This window comes from Pipistrellus hanaki (assembly GCF_964339955.1).
Source record: "Pipistrellus hanaki genome assembly, chromosome: 5".
NCBI lineage: Eukaryota > Metazoa > Chordata > Mammalia > Chiroptera > Vespertilionidae > Pipistrellus > Pipistrellus hanaki.
Window position 1 is genome coordinate 13,048,818 of NC_140507.1, and position 15,704 is coordinate 13,064,521.

At 37.2% G+C, this 15,704-nt stretch overlaps 1 protein-coding gene across 3 annotated transcripts in view; it reads left to right on the top strand.

Moving 5' to 3' along the window:
• RNF145 (ring finger protein 145) overlaps positions 1–15,207 on the top strand; it is a 44,655-nt gene extending 29,448 nt beyond the window's left edge. The window contains exons 6-12 of one of the 3 annotated variants that reach the window (XM_084884196.1): positions 2,023–2,198; positions 5,806–5,946; positions 7,955–8,137; positions 9,224–9,371; positions 10,237–10,593; positions 13,285–13,690; positions 13,733–15,207. In XM_084884196.1, the coding sequence (XP_084740322.1) occupies positions 2,023–2,198; positions 5,806–5,946; positions 7,955–8,137; positions 9,224–9,371; positions 10,237–10,593; positions 13,285–13,690; positions 13,733–13,905 (1,584 nt within the window). In that variant the 3' untranslated portion in view covers positions 13,906–15,207. Of the gene's footprint in view, positions 1–2,022; positions 2,199–5,805; positions 5,947–7,954; positions 8,138–9,223; positions 9,372–10,236; positions 10,594–13,284 lie in introns of all 3 variants that reach the window. The other 2 variants (XM_084884195.1, XM_084884194.1) reach the window with 2 other exon arrangements.
• The last annotated feature ends 497 nt before the right edge of the window (positions 15,208–15,704 follow it).

Consider the following 15,704-nt stretch of genomic DNA (forward strand, 5'->3'; position numbering starts at 1 on the left):
TCCTTATTTCTTCATCTTACATAGTGTTGGATGATTCCTGGAAGTAGATCTTCCAGAGCTGAGGTTATTTTCGGTCTGTCCATGAAAAGTTGCTTCAAGGGGAAGGTTGCTGTTGTCTTCAGAGAGAGAATGACCAATTTAATTTGTATATTTTCTTCTTTGAATTCAGTCTTGTGGAGCTGTCTTAGTTTGTAAGAAACAGTAGACATTGAGTAAGTAATAATGTACACTGTTTAATTAATCTCCAAAAGGGCAAAGTATTTTCAAAGTCATGTTCAATGACATTTTCAGTGTCAAGGAGTTGATTGCCATAAGATTCATACATCATTTAGTGTGGCAGTTGAAAACACATTATAAGTTATGGAGTTAATGACCTGGAAGGAATTTTTTAAAGGTTTTTTTTTTTAAAAAAAATGTTTTTATTGATTTTTAGAAAGGAAGTGAGAGGGATAGAGTTAGAAACATCAGTGAGAGAGAAACATCATGGATTGACTGCCTCCTGCACACCCCCCTCCTGGGGATTGAGCCTGGACCTCTTAGTTTGTGGGTCAAAGCTCAACCACTGAACTACATCAACTGGGCTGACCTGGAAAAAATTTGATGGGCAAGAAGTGAAAACTGTCAGGTATTTTAATGATCTGCTCATTGAATGGAAAGGGGGAAAATTACTCTACTTCTCTCAATGATCAGTTTGCTGCTAATAATAACTTTATAGCTAGTTGAGCAATTTCCTCCCCCCATCCCCTCCCTTCAATATTTTCAAGTTGGGGAAAGAGAGATTAATTTTTTACTAGTTTTTAGAAAAAGCATTTGATTTAGTGGTACAGATGAAAAAAATTAAATTTAGAATACCCTGCAAGTGAGTGTATTTTAACTTAATACTTAAAAGATCTTTGCCTACCTAGAGAGATACTAATTAGAAACCAGAACAACTTGCAATCCCATGTATTTTAAGATCTTTATAACTTATTGAAGAATCACATTGAGAGTTCTAGCAAGACCAGTTGACTGCTTAGGTTAGAGCATGAAGCTTGCCTGAGTTTGTTTTTGTTTTGTTTTTTTTCTTAAGGTATAGCTTGTTTCCTGATGTTAATGTACTTGACAAACCAAATTGAGAAATGTTGCTTGATAAATACACAGTAGGAACGAAGGAAAAAACTTGCTGATTTCCTGGGGTGACAAACTCGCTAATTATCTTTGTTTTATGATAAAGTAAACCTCTCCAGTGATTATTCAGTCTTCCATCGAACTACTTCTATTGTTGACATTCCTGAAAAAAATCTGAAAAATGTTTCCTTGTATATTTTATTTTTCCCTAGTCCTTCAAGCAATATTGTATTAATTGTGCTAGTCTTGATCATTTTGATTAAGATAATAATAAGTTTAGTAAGTCTCCTAGCATTGCTCTTGATAAAGTTTTATTCTGCGCGTAACTGAACTATTGGGCAATTTACTCTTCTATTTGATAAGTGTGTGTTGTGTTAATAATGCAGAAATCAATAAATTTTTCAAAATATGCTATTGGCTAACTATATGTGTAGAGTGACTTTAAAGGAATTTATTTGAAACAATCTTGCAATAAAAGTGATTCAAATTTTATCTGTAGTACTTTAGAATAAACTTTTTAAGTTTAAAACTAGAGGCCCTGTGCATGGATTCATGCACTAGTGAGGTCTCTCGGCCTGGCCTGTGGGGATCAGGCTGAAACCGACTCTCCGACATCCCTCGAGGGGTTCCAGATTGCGAGAGGGCACAGGCCAGGATGAGGGACCCCACTGCAGCACAATCGGGGCTGGGGAAAGATCTTGGGAGGGGTCTAGGGCATGTCCGGCTCGTCTTGCCCAGTTCTGGTCAGCTAGACCCCAGCAGCCAAGCTAACCTACCAGTTGGAGCATTTGCCTCCTGGTGGTCAGTGCACATCATAGCAACTGGTCGAACGGTCTGGTGCAGCATATTATACTTAGATTATTTATTAATCTGTGATACAAGATAAGATGTTTTTCTATTTGTTTTCTTTTTCAGGTTGTGGAGGTATATGGCCTTCTAGCCTTGGGAATGTCCCTGTGGAATCAACTGGTGGTCCCTGTACTTTTCATGGTTTTCTGGCTCGTCTTGTTTGCTCTTCAGATTTACTCCTACTTCAGTACTCGAGATCAGCCTGCGTCTCGGGAGAGACTTCTTTTCCTTTTCTTGACAAGGTAACTAATATTAGCATCTGATACCGCCATACCTTAGGAAGAAAACACTGAACTAGGAACAGTAAGTTTTATAAATTAACTTTTATCAGTCTTATTATAGTACTTTATATTTAATTAAAATAGGATTTTCATTCAGTGGCTGTCCAGGTCTGATGATGCTGGTGCCTTTGTTATTATTACCATTTTATAGCTGAGGACACTGTACCAAGTCATCCAGGTGGTGCTGTGGAAAGAAGCAGCACTGAGCCTGAAACCCCATCTGACTTCAAACCTTGTGGCTTACCTATGAGCCTTCACTATGTCCCATCATCATTGTTATTATTAGTTTAATATATTTGTATTGATTTTAGAGAGGCAGGAAGAGGGAGAGATAGAAACATCAACAATGAGAGAGAATCATTGATCCGCTGCCTCCTGCACACCCTCTACTGGGGATCGAGCCTGCAACCCAGGCATGCATCCTGACTGGGAATTGAACCTGGGACTCTTCAGTCTACAGGTTGATGCTCTGTCCACTGAGCCAAACCAGCTAGGGCACTATGCCCCATTATTTTTAATGTTTTGCTTCATTATTGAGATAGAGTCAAGTAATTAGTTAAAAGGGTTATTTACAGTCTTTTGCTACTAATCCCCAAGGTATTCTAAGACTTGGTTTTTAAGGTTTAATATGAAAAAAAGTCCTTATAGTCTTTTCTCACTTTACTGTCTTTGCTGTGAGCTTATGCTAGATGCACATCTGCCATTTTTTCACTTGGAGTTGGAATCTTGTGCCCTCAGAATCTAGCACATGGATACACATCTTTGCTCCCTGGCTCACTGTCACCTTAAAAGGCAAAAATGAAACTGTCCTTCTGGAAAATAAATACTACAGGTGGATAAAAGTCTTGGGTTTTAGTTGATAGAACCATTGTTATCCAGCCATCCAAAATGATAGAACACTGTGTACTAATGATACAAGGAATGAGAAGTTTAAGACAAATTTATGGTCCTTAAGGAACGTTTCTTGTTAAGATCGAACATGTTACACAAAGTTAAGTATTAATAAAAATGTCATATGGCAGTACCTATGTTAACAAAAAGTAAACTTACTGGTACTAAGTCAGATTTTGTACTTTCTGAAAATAACACTTTTAATTGATAAGTAGCTTCTATAAACATAATAAATTGTTATCAAACACATTTTAATGGCCCATTATTAACTAAGTTTTACTGCTGTTTACTTCATTGTAAATATGGAGGTTTTATGCAGAATTTTAAAGTGATGTAAAAAGTAACTGAATTTAATGAGAAAGAAGATAAAAATCCTACAGTTATAATAATAACCTAAATATGACTGTGTTTTAACCCAGATTGCTATTCATTGTAAAGCACAATCAAATGAAGTATAGCATAGTGTAATAAATAGGCTCAACAATCAGTAAGCTGTGAATGAATTTGGACTTAATTACAAGTCAGAAAAATAATACTGAGATTTTGGTGAGGTTTAGATATATTGTCAAACTAATTTTTCTCTCTATTCTTTTTTTATATATAGGATCGATTGATCCTCAAAATAAGAATACTTCAATTTAAAAAAAATATATATTTTATTAGTTTTCTACCGAGAGGAAGATAGAGGGCTAGAGAGCCAAAAACATTGATGAGAGAGAAAGAAACACCAATCAGCTGCCTCATGCACACTCCCCACTGGGTACGCGCCCTCAACCATGGCACATGCCCTTAATGGGAATTGAACCTGGGACCCTTGAGTCCACAGGCCGACGCTCCATTCACTGAGCCAAACCGGTCAGGGCTCAATTTGTTTTTTAATAGAGAAGTTCCGATCTGGTTCTTTGCTTAATTTATATCTTTGTAAGCATTGTTTTTTGGTCTTCTTGATGCTCTTGTGTGCCAAGTTATTTTTGTGTGTTGCCTTGTCAAAAAACAAAAACAAAACTTATTTACAGAAAGGAGGGTTGCAACTTTATCAGAACACCCGGACTAAACAAACCAACCAAAAAGCATACACAAACTGAAAAACAAAAAGAAGCTTCTTTTGCATCTAGAAAAATAGAAACTAAAATTAATAAAATATCTCATTGAAGAGAGGGGGAAGAAAAATTTTTATAAATTTCCCGGACTCTTTCACTTCCCCAAAACTAGGTTGAAACCTCTTGTTTTCTTTGCTATGCTCTCTTTTGAAAAATAGCAACACACTCTTTTCTAAAGTAAAGGGAGACGAATGTGCTCCTCTTGAAAATGTAATTAGATCACTCTTCTTTGGGTGTAAGATTACTTTAAATGTAGATACAGGAATAATATGGACTTTTATTAAACTTCAGATTTTACAATGAGAATAAGAAAATTTTTAGTGTTATTTTCAGCCATGATTTTCCTATTTTGTAAATTACTGGACAATATATTTAAACATGTTATATAATGATTTCTCTAAGAAAAATGTCAAGCATTTCATAAATCAGATTTGTAAGAATGCCATATAATATTTATTTTTTTAGCTATCAGCCAGTACAATTGATAGGTATTTTCATTCTTAACATAAAACCAGACACTTTTTTTTCTCATTAGAATATATATTGGTCTGCATAAAATTAGATATTTTTCTATGAAAACTAGCTAGTAAGCAGTAATGTAGAAAGGATACCTATGTAGCAGAAGTATGGAGCTGACTAGTAAAGGACCAATATGATTCCCCTGATTCAACTCTTCATGCATCCAAATGAAATTCAAATCTGAAGATTCAGGGCTTTAAACATTTCTTAGATGCTGTGTAAGTGCTAAATCCAAATTATTGGTACATAATATATATATTTGCAAAGTACTTAGAAGTTATTACCTAATATGTTCAGTGAATGTATTTCCATAAAATATGAAAGTGTTTCCAAGCTTCAGTGTAAGATCTTCCAGTTTTCCTTGTGATATTCATAGCAAACTTTAATGCTAAATATCGATATTAAAATATTCTTAAATGGTCTTGAGCTATATTCTTGGACTTGCTTTAAAAATAACCCCAAATAAATGAATTGATGTAAACCTAAATTAAACTAAGCCTAAATAAGTTTATTTTATAGAATCAACAGTATGGAAGATGTTGAAGTGATGTCAGGGACGTCAGAGCCAACATAGACCTTGCCCCATAGCAGTTTGTCTAAATAAAGAGTTTTGACTAGTAACTCTGGTCGCAGTACAGTCAGAACAATTTGAACAGCCAACAATTTTCAGAAGGAACAGTGGACAACTATACATGCTTCTTTTGAATATCACCAATATGTTAATGATGTGTTTCTTAAAGTTTGAACAAGCTGTAAGCCCTGTGAGTTTTAAGGAGATGATGCATTTGAAGGATATCCTAGATAAATAAAAATTAAGAAGACTGTTTCAGATATGGTGCCGTGTACTATTTGCCAAAGGGGTAAGAAAATGTAGGTTAGGATAATAATAATAGATTTAAATTACTAATAAGATGTTTAGGAGGTGACATCTGAAATTTTAGTTTGGAGTGTTTTAATTAATGAGAATTAGGTTAAGTTTGGTGATTATTTGAAAGTTTAAGATGTTTTTATTCCAAATAGAAAATTTTCATCTGCCACTATTTCCTCTCTTCTTCTAGTATTGCTGAATGCTGCAGCACTCCTTATTCTCTTTTGGGTTTGGTCTTCACGGTTTCTTTTGTTGCCTTGGGTGTTCTGACACTCTGCAAGTTTTACTTGCAGGGTTATCGAGCTTTCATGAATGATCCTGCCATGAACCGGTAAGTTCTCTACTTCGAATATTTCTAGACATTTAAATCTTATCTCTAACTTGAAGAAGTAATGATAAATTATTTTTGTTGATGCATTTTAGAGGAAATGGAATTTTGAGTTGGTTTAAAAAAAAAAAAATATATATATATATATATATATATATATATATATATATATATATATATATATATAAAATTGATTTTTTACAGAGAGGAAGAGAGAGGGATAGAGAGTTAGAAACATCGATGAGAATCATCCATCAGCTGCCTCTTGCACACCCCCTACTGGGGATGTGGCCTCAACCAAAGTACATGCCCTTGACTGGAATCGAACCTGGGACCTTTCAGTCCGCAGGCGGATGCTCTATCCACCGAGCCAAACCGGTTTCGGCTGTTTTAGAGGTTTCTGATAGATTATTTTAAAATCAGATTTCTATATTTGATACTTAACGTTTTTTAATGTTTGAACATAATTTTGATACTAATCAAAGTTTCAAAGAATCATTAATGAGAATGCATAATTGTTAAAATCTAGTGGTTATTAAATTAGTAATATCAGGTTATTGGGAAATCTTGTTTCTAGAACTTGTCATGATGTCTATTTAAATATAGCAGTTTCATTTATATAAGTTTACATAACCTCTTCTTAAACTCTAAATTTTTATGGATTATTTAAGAATTAGTAAATAGTGAATACTTGGGGGAAAATTTTGGAGGAGTGTATATTACATTTTTATTACAGAAAATTTAAAAACCTGTGCTCTATAATCTTCCTGCCAGTCCCAGCCAACACCTTTGTGATGGGAATAAAGGAGGGAGGGCAAGAAAGAAAAAAATAACTCGTGTAAATTGACAATTTAAAGTGTTCAAAAGGTACAAAATGGATAGTGATACTTCTACTACTTTCCATTTCCTCTCCCCAAGCATAACAGCTATAGATGATTACTTTAAAATTTCTTATTTAAAAATATTTTTTACCCATTTTTAAAAAATGTATTTTCCAATTACAGTTGACGTACAATATTATATTTGTTTTAGGTGTACAACATAGTGATTAGACATTTTTATGTATTGTGAAGCACCCCAATAAATCTAGTACCCATCTAACATCATACATAGTTATTACAATATTATTGACCATATTTCCTCTGCTGTACTTTACATCCCCGTGACAACTATAAGTTTAAGTTTTATCTATAACTTGACTTATAGGGAAAAGTGCATATATTTTTTTTGGGGGGGGGCTCATTTCTGCATGCTATTCACACTATTGTGCACCTTATTGTTTCACTTAATGTTTTAAGTAGTGTTTATTTTTTATGTCAATACATGTAAATACATCTCATTCTTTTTTGATGAAAGCATAGTATTCCAAATGCGTTTATCTTTTTTTTTTTCTGTTAAAAAGTAATGATATATATAAAGTTATGAATAACTTTATATATGTCACTCTTATTTTTAAATGCTTAATTAGGCAAATTTCAAACCAACAAAGCTGAGAGAGGAGTGAAATTCTCAAGTACAGTCGTGTGTCACCCATGTCCTTATCAAGTTCACCCATCCCAACCCCTCCTCCATAAAGCCCTGGCTGCATTTGTTTGGAGTAAATCCTAGATATAATATACTTTTACCTAAATATTTTTGTCTATTAAGCTTTTGAAAAAACATAACTATAATAGAATGTTTATTCATAACAAAAGAATTTCTTGACATCAAATACCCAGTTGGTGTTCAGATTTCCCTAGTAATCTAAAATGTTTTAAACATTTTGTTTGCTTTTTTTCTTTTGATTGTATGTTCAGTAAATAGCTATTATATTTTTCTCATGTACTGATTCATTATGACTGTATATTATTACATTGATGTTATATGATAAGTTAATACTCTGATTATGTGTTGTCTTTTTTTTTTTTATCTAATGATCACAGATACAAAACAACTGACTGATCCTTTAGATTGTTTTCTGTTGGAATTAAATGAGATTCTGATTGTTTTTCTGAAATTGTATGCTTTTTAGGGGCATGACAGAAGGAGTTACGCTGTTAATCCTGGCGGTGCAGACGGGTCTCATCGAGCTGCAGGTGGTTCACCGGGCATTCCTGCTCAGTATTATCCTTTTCATTGTTGTAGCTTCTATCCTACAGTCTATGCTGGAGATTGCAGATCCTATTGTTTTGGCGCTGGGAGCATCTAGAGACAAGTAAGAAACTTGCTAAGAGAAGTTTTTGTAGTATGGTTTACATGAGTTTGTCGTCAGAAGATTTGGGTAATGTTTACAGACAGAAAATGGATGAATAATTGGTATTAACTTAAGTGAACAAATTTAATTTTAAATTTTTTATATGGCTGACTTTTCTGTTATTTATTTTTTCTCTCAAGATTCCTATAGTTAAAAGTAATATAAAAGGCCATTTATTACAAATAAACTTTTCTTCAGAGAAATTTAATACTTTTTACAATTGTCCAGTTTTAAAATGAAGAACATAGAGCATAAAACTTATTTTAGTAAATACAGCAATTAATACATAATTTTATTCATGTAATGCTGAAGGAGAGAAAGCATTGAGAGAAATGTAAATGAAAGAAAAAGACTGGAGGCAATCATAGAGACAGGCATTTATGGAGTACAACCTCATTTGATGCTTAAATAGGGAGATAATATGTTTGTGTATCTATGTATAAACACACAAAAATTAGATATAAATTTAAAGCTCTTTGCATATTATTCTGGTAGAGCCTTAAGAAGCTTAGTCTGGCTGGCGGAGTCCAAGATTCTGGGGAGGAAGAGCAGCTAGTAGTTCTTGCCTCAGTTTTTGCTCTAACCTCAGCAGATGCGAGGATCAATATACCTGTCATCATGAGCATTCCTCTCATGCCAAGATTTTCATCACGGTGGAGTGGGCGGGGAAAAGGGGGATGGGGATGGCATATGACTTAAGAACACAAACTACTGTTAAAATTATTAAGGTTTAATGCTACGAAAGCCTGAAATTGCTTTCAAATAGCTAGGATTGAGAATGAAACTGAAAGCAAACTCTTGAGGAAAAAAAGAATTGATGATGCCTGGCTGTGGCTGAGTGTGGAAACTGAGAGAAAAGAAGCGAGTCAGGTGGACACACCGGCCTGAGCCCTGACCTGCCCTGACCTTCAGTGCCGTGACCGGCTGGTGAAGGGTGCTCAGGACGGTATTTGTAAAGAGAAGCATGACAAACACCTGTTAGCTGGGAATGTAATGGTTGTGTTACTAGGAAACAGGCACTTTAAAAGAATACTTTTCTTTCTCTAGGAGTTTATGGAAACACTTCCGTGCTGTGAGCCTTTGTTTATTTTTACTGATATTCCCCGCTTACATGGCTTACATGATTTGCCAGTTTTTCCACATGGATTTTTGGCTTCTTATCATTATTTCTAGCAGCATTCTTACCTCTCTTCAGGTAAGCCAAAGTTATTAACGTTGTATAATAACTAAAACTTTTTAAGGACTCATGATAAAATATGACCTATGTAGGTGATTACTTCCCACCTTCTTTACTAAAATATGTGACATTTAGTTGAGCATAGGAGTTGAAGGTAGTTTATTGAAATACTAGGCTGTCTGTCACTGTATTCTATTTTATCAAGGTAATTAAACATTTTACTTTCTCTTTTTCAAAATGGTATGATACAGAGCTGTTATGTAAATCATAAATTGAAGTAATTACAAAATATTAAAAGATTTTAGCACTTGTTTGGAGCTTTTTTTTTTTTTAAGTAAGAAAATACCATTCAGAAATATCCGTAATTTCATATTGTTTATAAATAAAATGACGTGTGTATTACACATATAACCAGTATTGCCTGAAAATGATAAGCTTATTATAACTCAAAGGTGGATCTTTGCTGCCTGATCCGTAGGAAAGTAAAAGAAAATGTAGCACTGGCAGTAGGATTTATTCACTATTCCTTGTAGAAGTAACAGTTCTTTCAAAGTGGAGGAACACATATGACTACAGACTGAAGAAAATTCAGATAGAATTTTTTTTGGTTTTGGTGACCCAGGGACTAAGAGGAAGGAAAGAATCAGAGAAAACTAATTACTAATTAGAACTGTTTTAGGAAAGTTGTGTCTCAAGATAAGGCTTTTTGGTATCTAATACCTGGATTATTGAAATCACGCACCCACATTTTAATCATGCCACTGTCTCCTCTATATACTAATATGGCATCCAAAGGTGTTAGGAATGTGTTAATGTTTAACGTCTATGGAAAACCTTTCACAGTGATCGTATTCTGTTTTAACGTACATGCTTTCTCTTTCAGGTTCTGGGAACACTTTTTATTTATGTCTTATTTATGGTTGAGGAATTCAGAAAAGAGCCAGTAGAAAATATGGATGATGTCATCTACTATGTGAATGGCACTTACCGCCTGCTGGAGTTTCTTGTGGCGCTTTGTGTGGTGGCCTATGGCGTCTCGGAGACCATCTTCGGAGAATGGACAGTAATGGGCTCAATGATCATCTTCATCCATTCCTACTACAATGTGTGGCTTCGGGCCCAGCTGGGCTGGAAGAGCTTTCTTCTCCGCAGGGATGCTGTGAATAAGATTAAATCATTACCTCTCGCAACTAAAGAGCAGCTTGAGAAACACAATGATATTTGTGCCATCTGTTATCAGGTAAGCCACACAGTAAGAATCCACATGGGTGGGTCATACTGTATCCTTTGGTGTCTCCCTTGGGACATTAACTACATTATCCAGATTCAAGTTAAGTTCCCAGGCAGAATTATCTCCTGGGTACAAAGAACATGGACCTCAGAAATGATTAGATCTGATAAAATATTTTCATTTCATTTCTAAATTTAAGTTTTTAATGTAGTTTCTCAAATTCTAATATATTGTTATTTTCAACATTATTGCTCACCCATAAATAAAGGAAAAACAGGTCAGGTGTATTTTATATTTTACTCCTGAGTACATTTACACACACACTTATATATTTGCACTATCAAATATATACTGTCACTCAGGAGTCAGCAACTTCTGAAAAGTGGTGTGCCAAGAATCAACTCTCTTCTGGTATTCCCAGGGTGGGGAAGAAGTGTTGTGTTACTTTACCTCCCGTAGGTGGAGAGAGTATTTGCTACCTGTGGATATCTGCGATGGTTACAAGTCTCTGTGTGTGGGTAGGGTGGCACATATGGTAGAGGCAACCAGTTGGTATTCCATTACATTGGCCTACCTTTGGCACATGTGCCATGTATTGCTCATGATTACCTTCTATTAAACATCTAAAGGTGTTATTTAAATCAGCTTGAAAATATAACAACAAAAAACAGGCCTAGAGTTTAGTCACCAGTCATGTGCAAAGGGATGATTGAGTAGCAGCTTTTGTAACTCAGCTGTACTGTTGGGAGTGTGGACAGAAATGGGCAGCAGCAGAAGCTGCACGTGTAAAACGGGTGAGGAGCATCCAGCCGGTGGGCAGTGTGAAATCATTTGGTCTGGCCCTGCCAAGGCATTAGGGGTGAGTTAATTAAATGGTTGGCCAAATATAGCAGGCTAATTTTTTTTTTTAATTAGAGGAAATATTTTAAAGTTTTTTTTTTTTAAAAAATATATTTTATTGATTTTTTACAGAGAGGAAGGGAGAGAGATAGAGAGCTAGAAACGTCGATGGCTAAATAATTTTTTAAATAAGTAAAAAATTGGAGAAACATCAACCAGCTGCCTCTTGCACACCCCCTACTGGGCATGTGCCCACAATCAATGTACATGCCCTTGACCGGAATCGAACCTGGGACCTTTCAGTCCGCAGACCGACGCTCTACCACTGAGCCAAACTGGCTTCGGCAGCAGGCTAATTTTTAAGTTGATAATTTTGTATGGCCCCCAAGTAATGTTATAAATATTCAAATGGGCCTTGGCAGGAGCCCCCTCCGCCCCCTCCGCTCTAAGGTCACTCTTAGAGTGTGGTGAGTGTGGTGAGTGTGGCCTGCGGGATAAAGCCACAGGGTGTCAGTGAGGACACAGGGAACATCCTCCCTCCTAGTTCTGCTAGACCATCTAGATTAGAATTTTTTTCCTTAAGATTAAAAGGCACTTACGTACCACACTTTATTGTTATTAGAACACACTTTTGCGTACTGGCAAAATACTACTTCTTGGGTTGTTTTTGCATTTGAGAGGACTTGGCGTATAATGTAGGTACCCGGAGTTAAGTGGTTGCTGTTTTAGTTTTGGCACTTGGTGCTTAGCACCTTGTCATGTGCAGGACAGAGCCCAGCAGTGACAGATTCAGGGCACAGCAGCTCCAGTAGCCAGCCTGTGTCTAAATATTCCAGTGCTGGCATTTGCGTCCTCTTTCTATTTCCTGTTGTCACATCACTTTTTTTGAGGTGCTTGAACTACCTGCTGATGCCACACAGAAAATGGAAGTCATTGCTTAACTTCCAAGCTGGCTGCATTTCCTTGGATGGCTTTCTGCTTAATAGTTGACTCCCAGGTGTTACCAGCTCTTGACAAGGGATTTATAGAAATTCCTTGTTTTGGGACTTTAAATAACCCTAATGGTCAATTCACCAAATTATAATCTTAAATTTAAACTTCATGTCCTCAGCCTTCCCTCCTCAAATATATCTTAAGCAAGGAATGTTAATGCAAAGTCTACCATCTCGTATTCCAGTGGGTATTGAACTTGAATGTGCATAAAAGTCATGTGGATGGCTAGCTGTAACTGGATTTGTGAATGGCATCTTTAGTTGTCAACTTCTGGCCCAGGCATATGCATGGTTAACCAGCGCTCTTGGCAGTTCTGATGCAAGTTGAGAAACACTGGCTCGGCTTATACAGGCCCTATCTTGAAAATTGGATATATATGTTGAAACTGAAATTGCTATTTCCTTGCCAATATCCTGGTATTTTGTGGCTGATTTTGTCTCCTTGCCAATAATCTCATCATGGAATAATCTGTTCAACTGTGGAAAAGCCCTGTCTTCATCAGGTTTTTCTGAGGTTCCGATTATACTTGTGCTATATCCGATGGAGACTCAGTAACTGCTTTCTACAGTTCTGTAATCCTTGCATTTCAAGCCAGTTAAAGGGGTCATTTCTTCCTCGTTTTTTGCTTTTACTTATTTAAAAAATTGTTTAGCCAGTGGTTCTTGTATTATTTGTAACGGGGGGTGGGGAAGGGGAGTGTTTCTCTGATGGCAAGAAAATTATTACTAAAATATAAAATGAGTTTTAACCTAAGATCTGTGTTACAGATTTTCTTTGGGGAATTGTGGGGCGGGGGGAAATGTGGCTTTTGGGGATATCATCAAAGGTTGTAGATAATAAACACGAGGTATCTTTACTCCCCATTAGGACATGAAGTCCGCTGTGATCACACCTTGCAGTCATTTCTTCCACGCAGGCTGTCTGAAGAAGTGGCTGTATGTCCAGGAGACCTGCCCCCTGTGCCACTGCCACCTCAAAAACTCTTCCCAGTTCCCAGGGTCAGCCACTGAGCCAGCTCCTCAACCACGTGCTGGAGCTGAGCAAAATGCTGTGCGTCAGGAAGGGGCCCAGCCTGCTCCACAACCAGCTCCACAACAGCGTGCTGGAGCCGAGGAAAACGCTGTGCGTCAGGAAGGGACCCAGCCGTCTCCACAACCGCGTGCTGGAGCCGAGGAAGGGACCCAGCCTGCTCCACAACCAGCTCCACAACGGCGTGCTGGAGCCGAGGAAAACGCTGTGCGTCAGGAAGGGACCCAGCCGTCTCCACAACCGCGTGCTGGAGCCGAGGAAGGGACCCAGCCGGCTCCACAACCAGCTCCTCAACCGCGTGCTGGAGCCGAGGAAAACGCTGAGCATCAGGAAGGGACTGCACCCCCAGACCAAGAGCATCCTGGAGGGACTGGAATGGAACGAGGTTCCAGAGACAATAATGAGTGCATTGCCAGCAGATCAGATAGCCAGGAAGGGACTTGTGAGCCTACGGAATAGCTTCTTGGTGCAAAAGATGAAGCACGTCCTGCTGAGGTCAACCCAGAAGAAAGCAGCAGGAGTAACGCTGTGTATGCTGGCTGCTGGCGGGGAGGCTCACTACGATGGCATTTGTGCCCAGATTTGAGAAACAAATATATGGGGTGATTAGGTGGGAAATTTGACATTCCAAGGATCTAATCCGGGAAATACTTACTCTCAGTGGAGACCACCTGTTTTCATGCCCTTGACTTTGTGGGAGAAATTTTACAATGTATGTTAATCAAAATGTATTTATATATCCTGTGCTGATGTTTTGAAGAGGTTTGCCAAGGAAATTTAACCTCAACAACTTCAGAAACTGTCCCTGATTTGTAAGGGATAAATAAAATCAGATTTGAGTGTTTGAAAGGGGCTAAAGAAAGGAAGACAACATAAGGACAATCTGGGAAGAGGCAGGCAGAGTGGAACTGATACTTCACTTTCTATGGGACAGGATCATTTTTGTTACAAAATATGAGTAGTGACCAGCCCCTTTCTCCACCCCCTTTTCCCTCAGCTAATTGGAACTCAGTCTGGTAATTATTAAGTTTTGTATAGCACTGATTGAAATCAAAGACATAAAGGCATTAATTGTATCCAGAGATCGAAACACCCTCATACTTCGTATGTGCTTTAGTGGAGGGGCGGTTGGGCATTTGGCCTAAGGTATATTCATGTAACCTGAGACCCTTGAACTTTCTGATCGAGTCCTCAATATTTTGTGTATATGAAACTTTTGTTGATATATCGTACACTGTGTTGGCTGTGTGAAGTAATCTAAAACTCTAATGAACACTTTGGAGTCCACGTTAGTGTGGGAGACCAAAGTGGGAAGGGCTTTAGGTCACTGATAGAGGCCTTGTGTACTTTTCAATCCTGTGTAATGTTTAGTTCTTGCAACTGAATCAACAGTGTTAAATTATGGCAATATTTGCACTTGGGAATGAGTACATAACTGTATGATCACACACTGCAAATGCCACTTTTAAAGCTGTTAATAGACTTTGCACCTTTTCTTTGATAAGGATGTGTCATATTTAAATTTTTACATTCATCATGGCTACAGGTAGACCTGGGGGGGGGGTACAATTTTTTTATGGGAATTTTGATATGAAAAGAAACTAGTCATTTATTTATACAATAGGCTTGGTTCAGAAAGTGTTTTTTTCAGACTTGGTATTCCTAATGTGGGTTGTGACTTTATTTTATTTTTAGTAGCAAATTTGGATGTAGACTGACAGACATAGCTGAATGTCTTAATAAATTTAAATTTGAAGATAACTTATGTTTTTCCCCCTGTGGTTATTATTATGAAGTGTTTTGTTCTTAGGGACTTTTTTTCCACCCCCTCTCCAGCTGGATTTCTTATATCTTGATCCCTGTCTAAAATGCCCTGTAGATGACAACATTTTTTATTTGAAAAAGGGCCAGTTCTTTGAAATCTCCTACACCAGTGATAGCAAACTCAGCTCTGCACCAGAGCATCTGGAGAACTTTAAAAAAAAATACACATTTTTTTAACATGACTTCAGACCCATTGAATCAGCTTCGGGAGAGCCTGAGAGCGGGCACTTCAGAGCTTCCTGTGTGATTTTATTCAAGACTGACACTAGCAATGTTGCACGTTTAGAAAAGAAGTGGCTAGATGAGGATGAATTTCTCCCTGGTGGTGGAGCTGCAAGCTTCCCACCATCCTATTGTTGAGCCGTGTTAGGCAGCAAAAAGAGCAGATGGCTCCCTCTAGTGGTGCTCAGGCCGTTGTGCAAGACCTAGCAGTG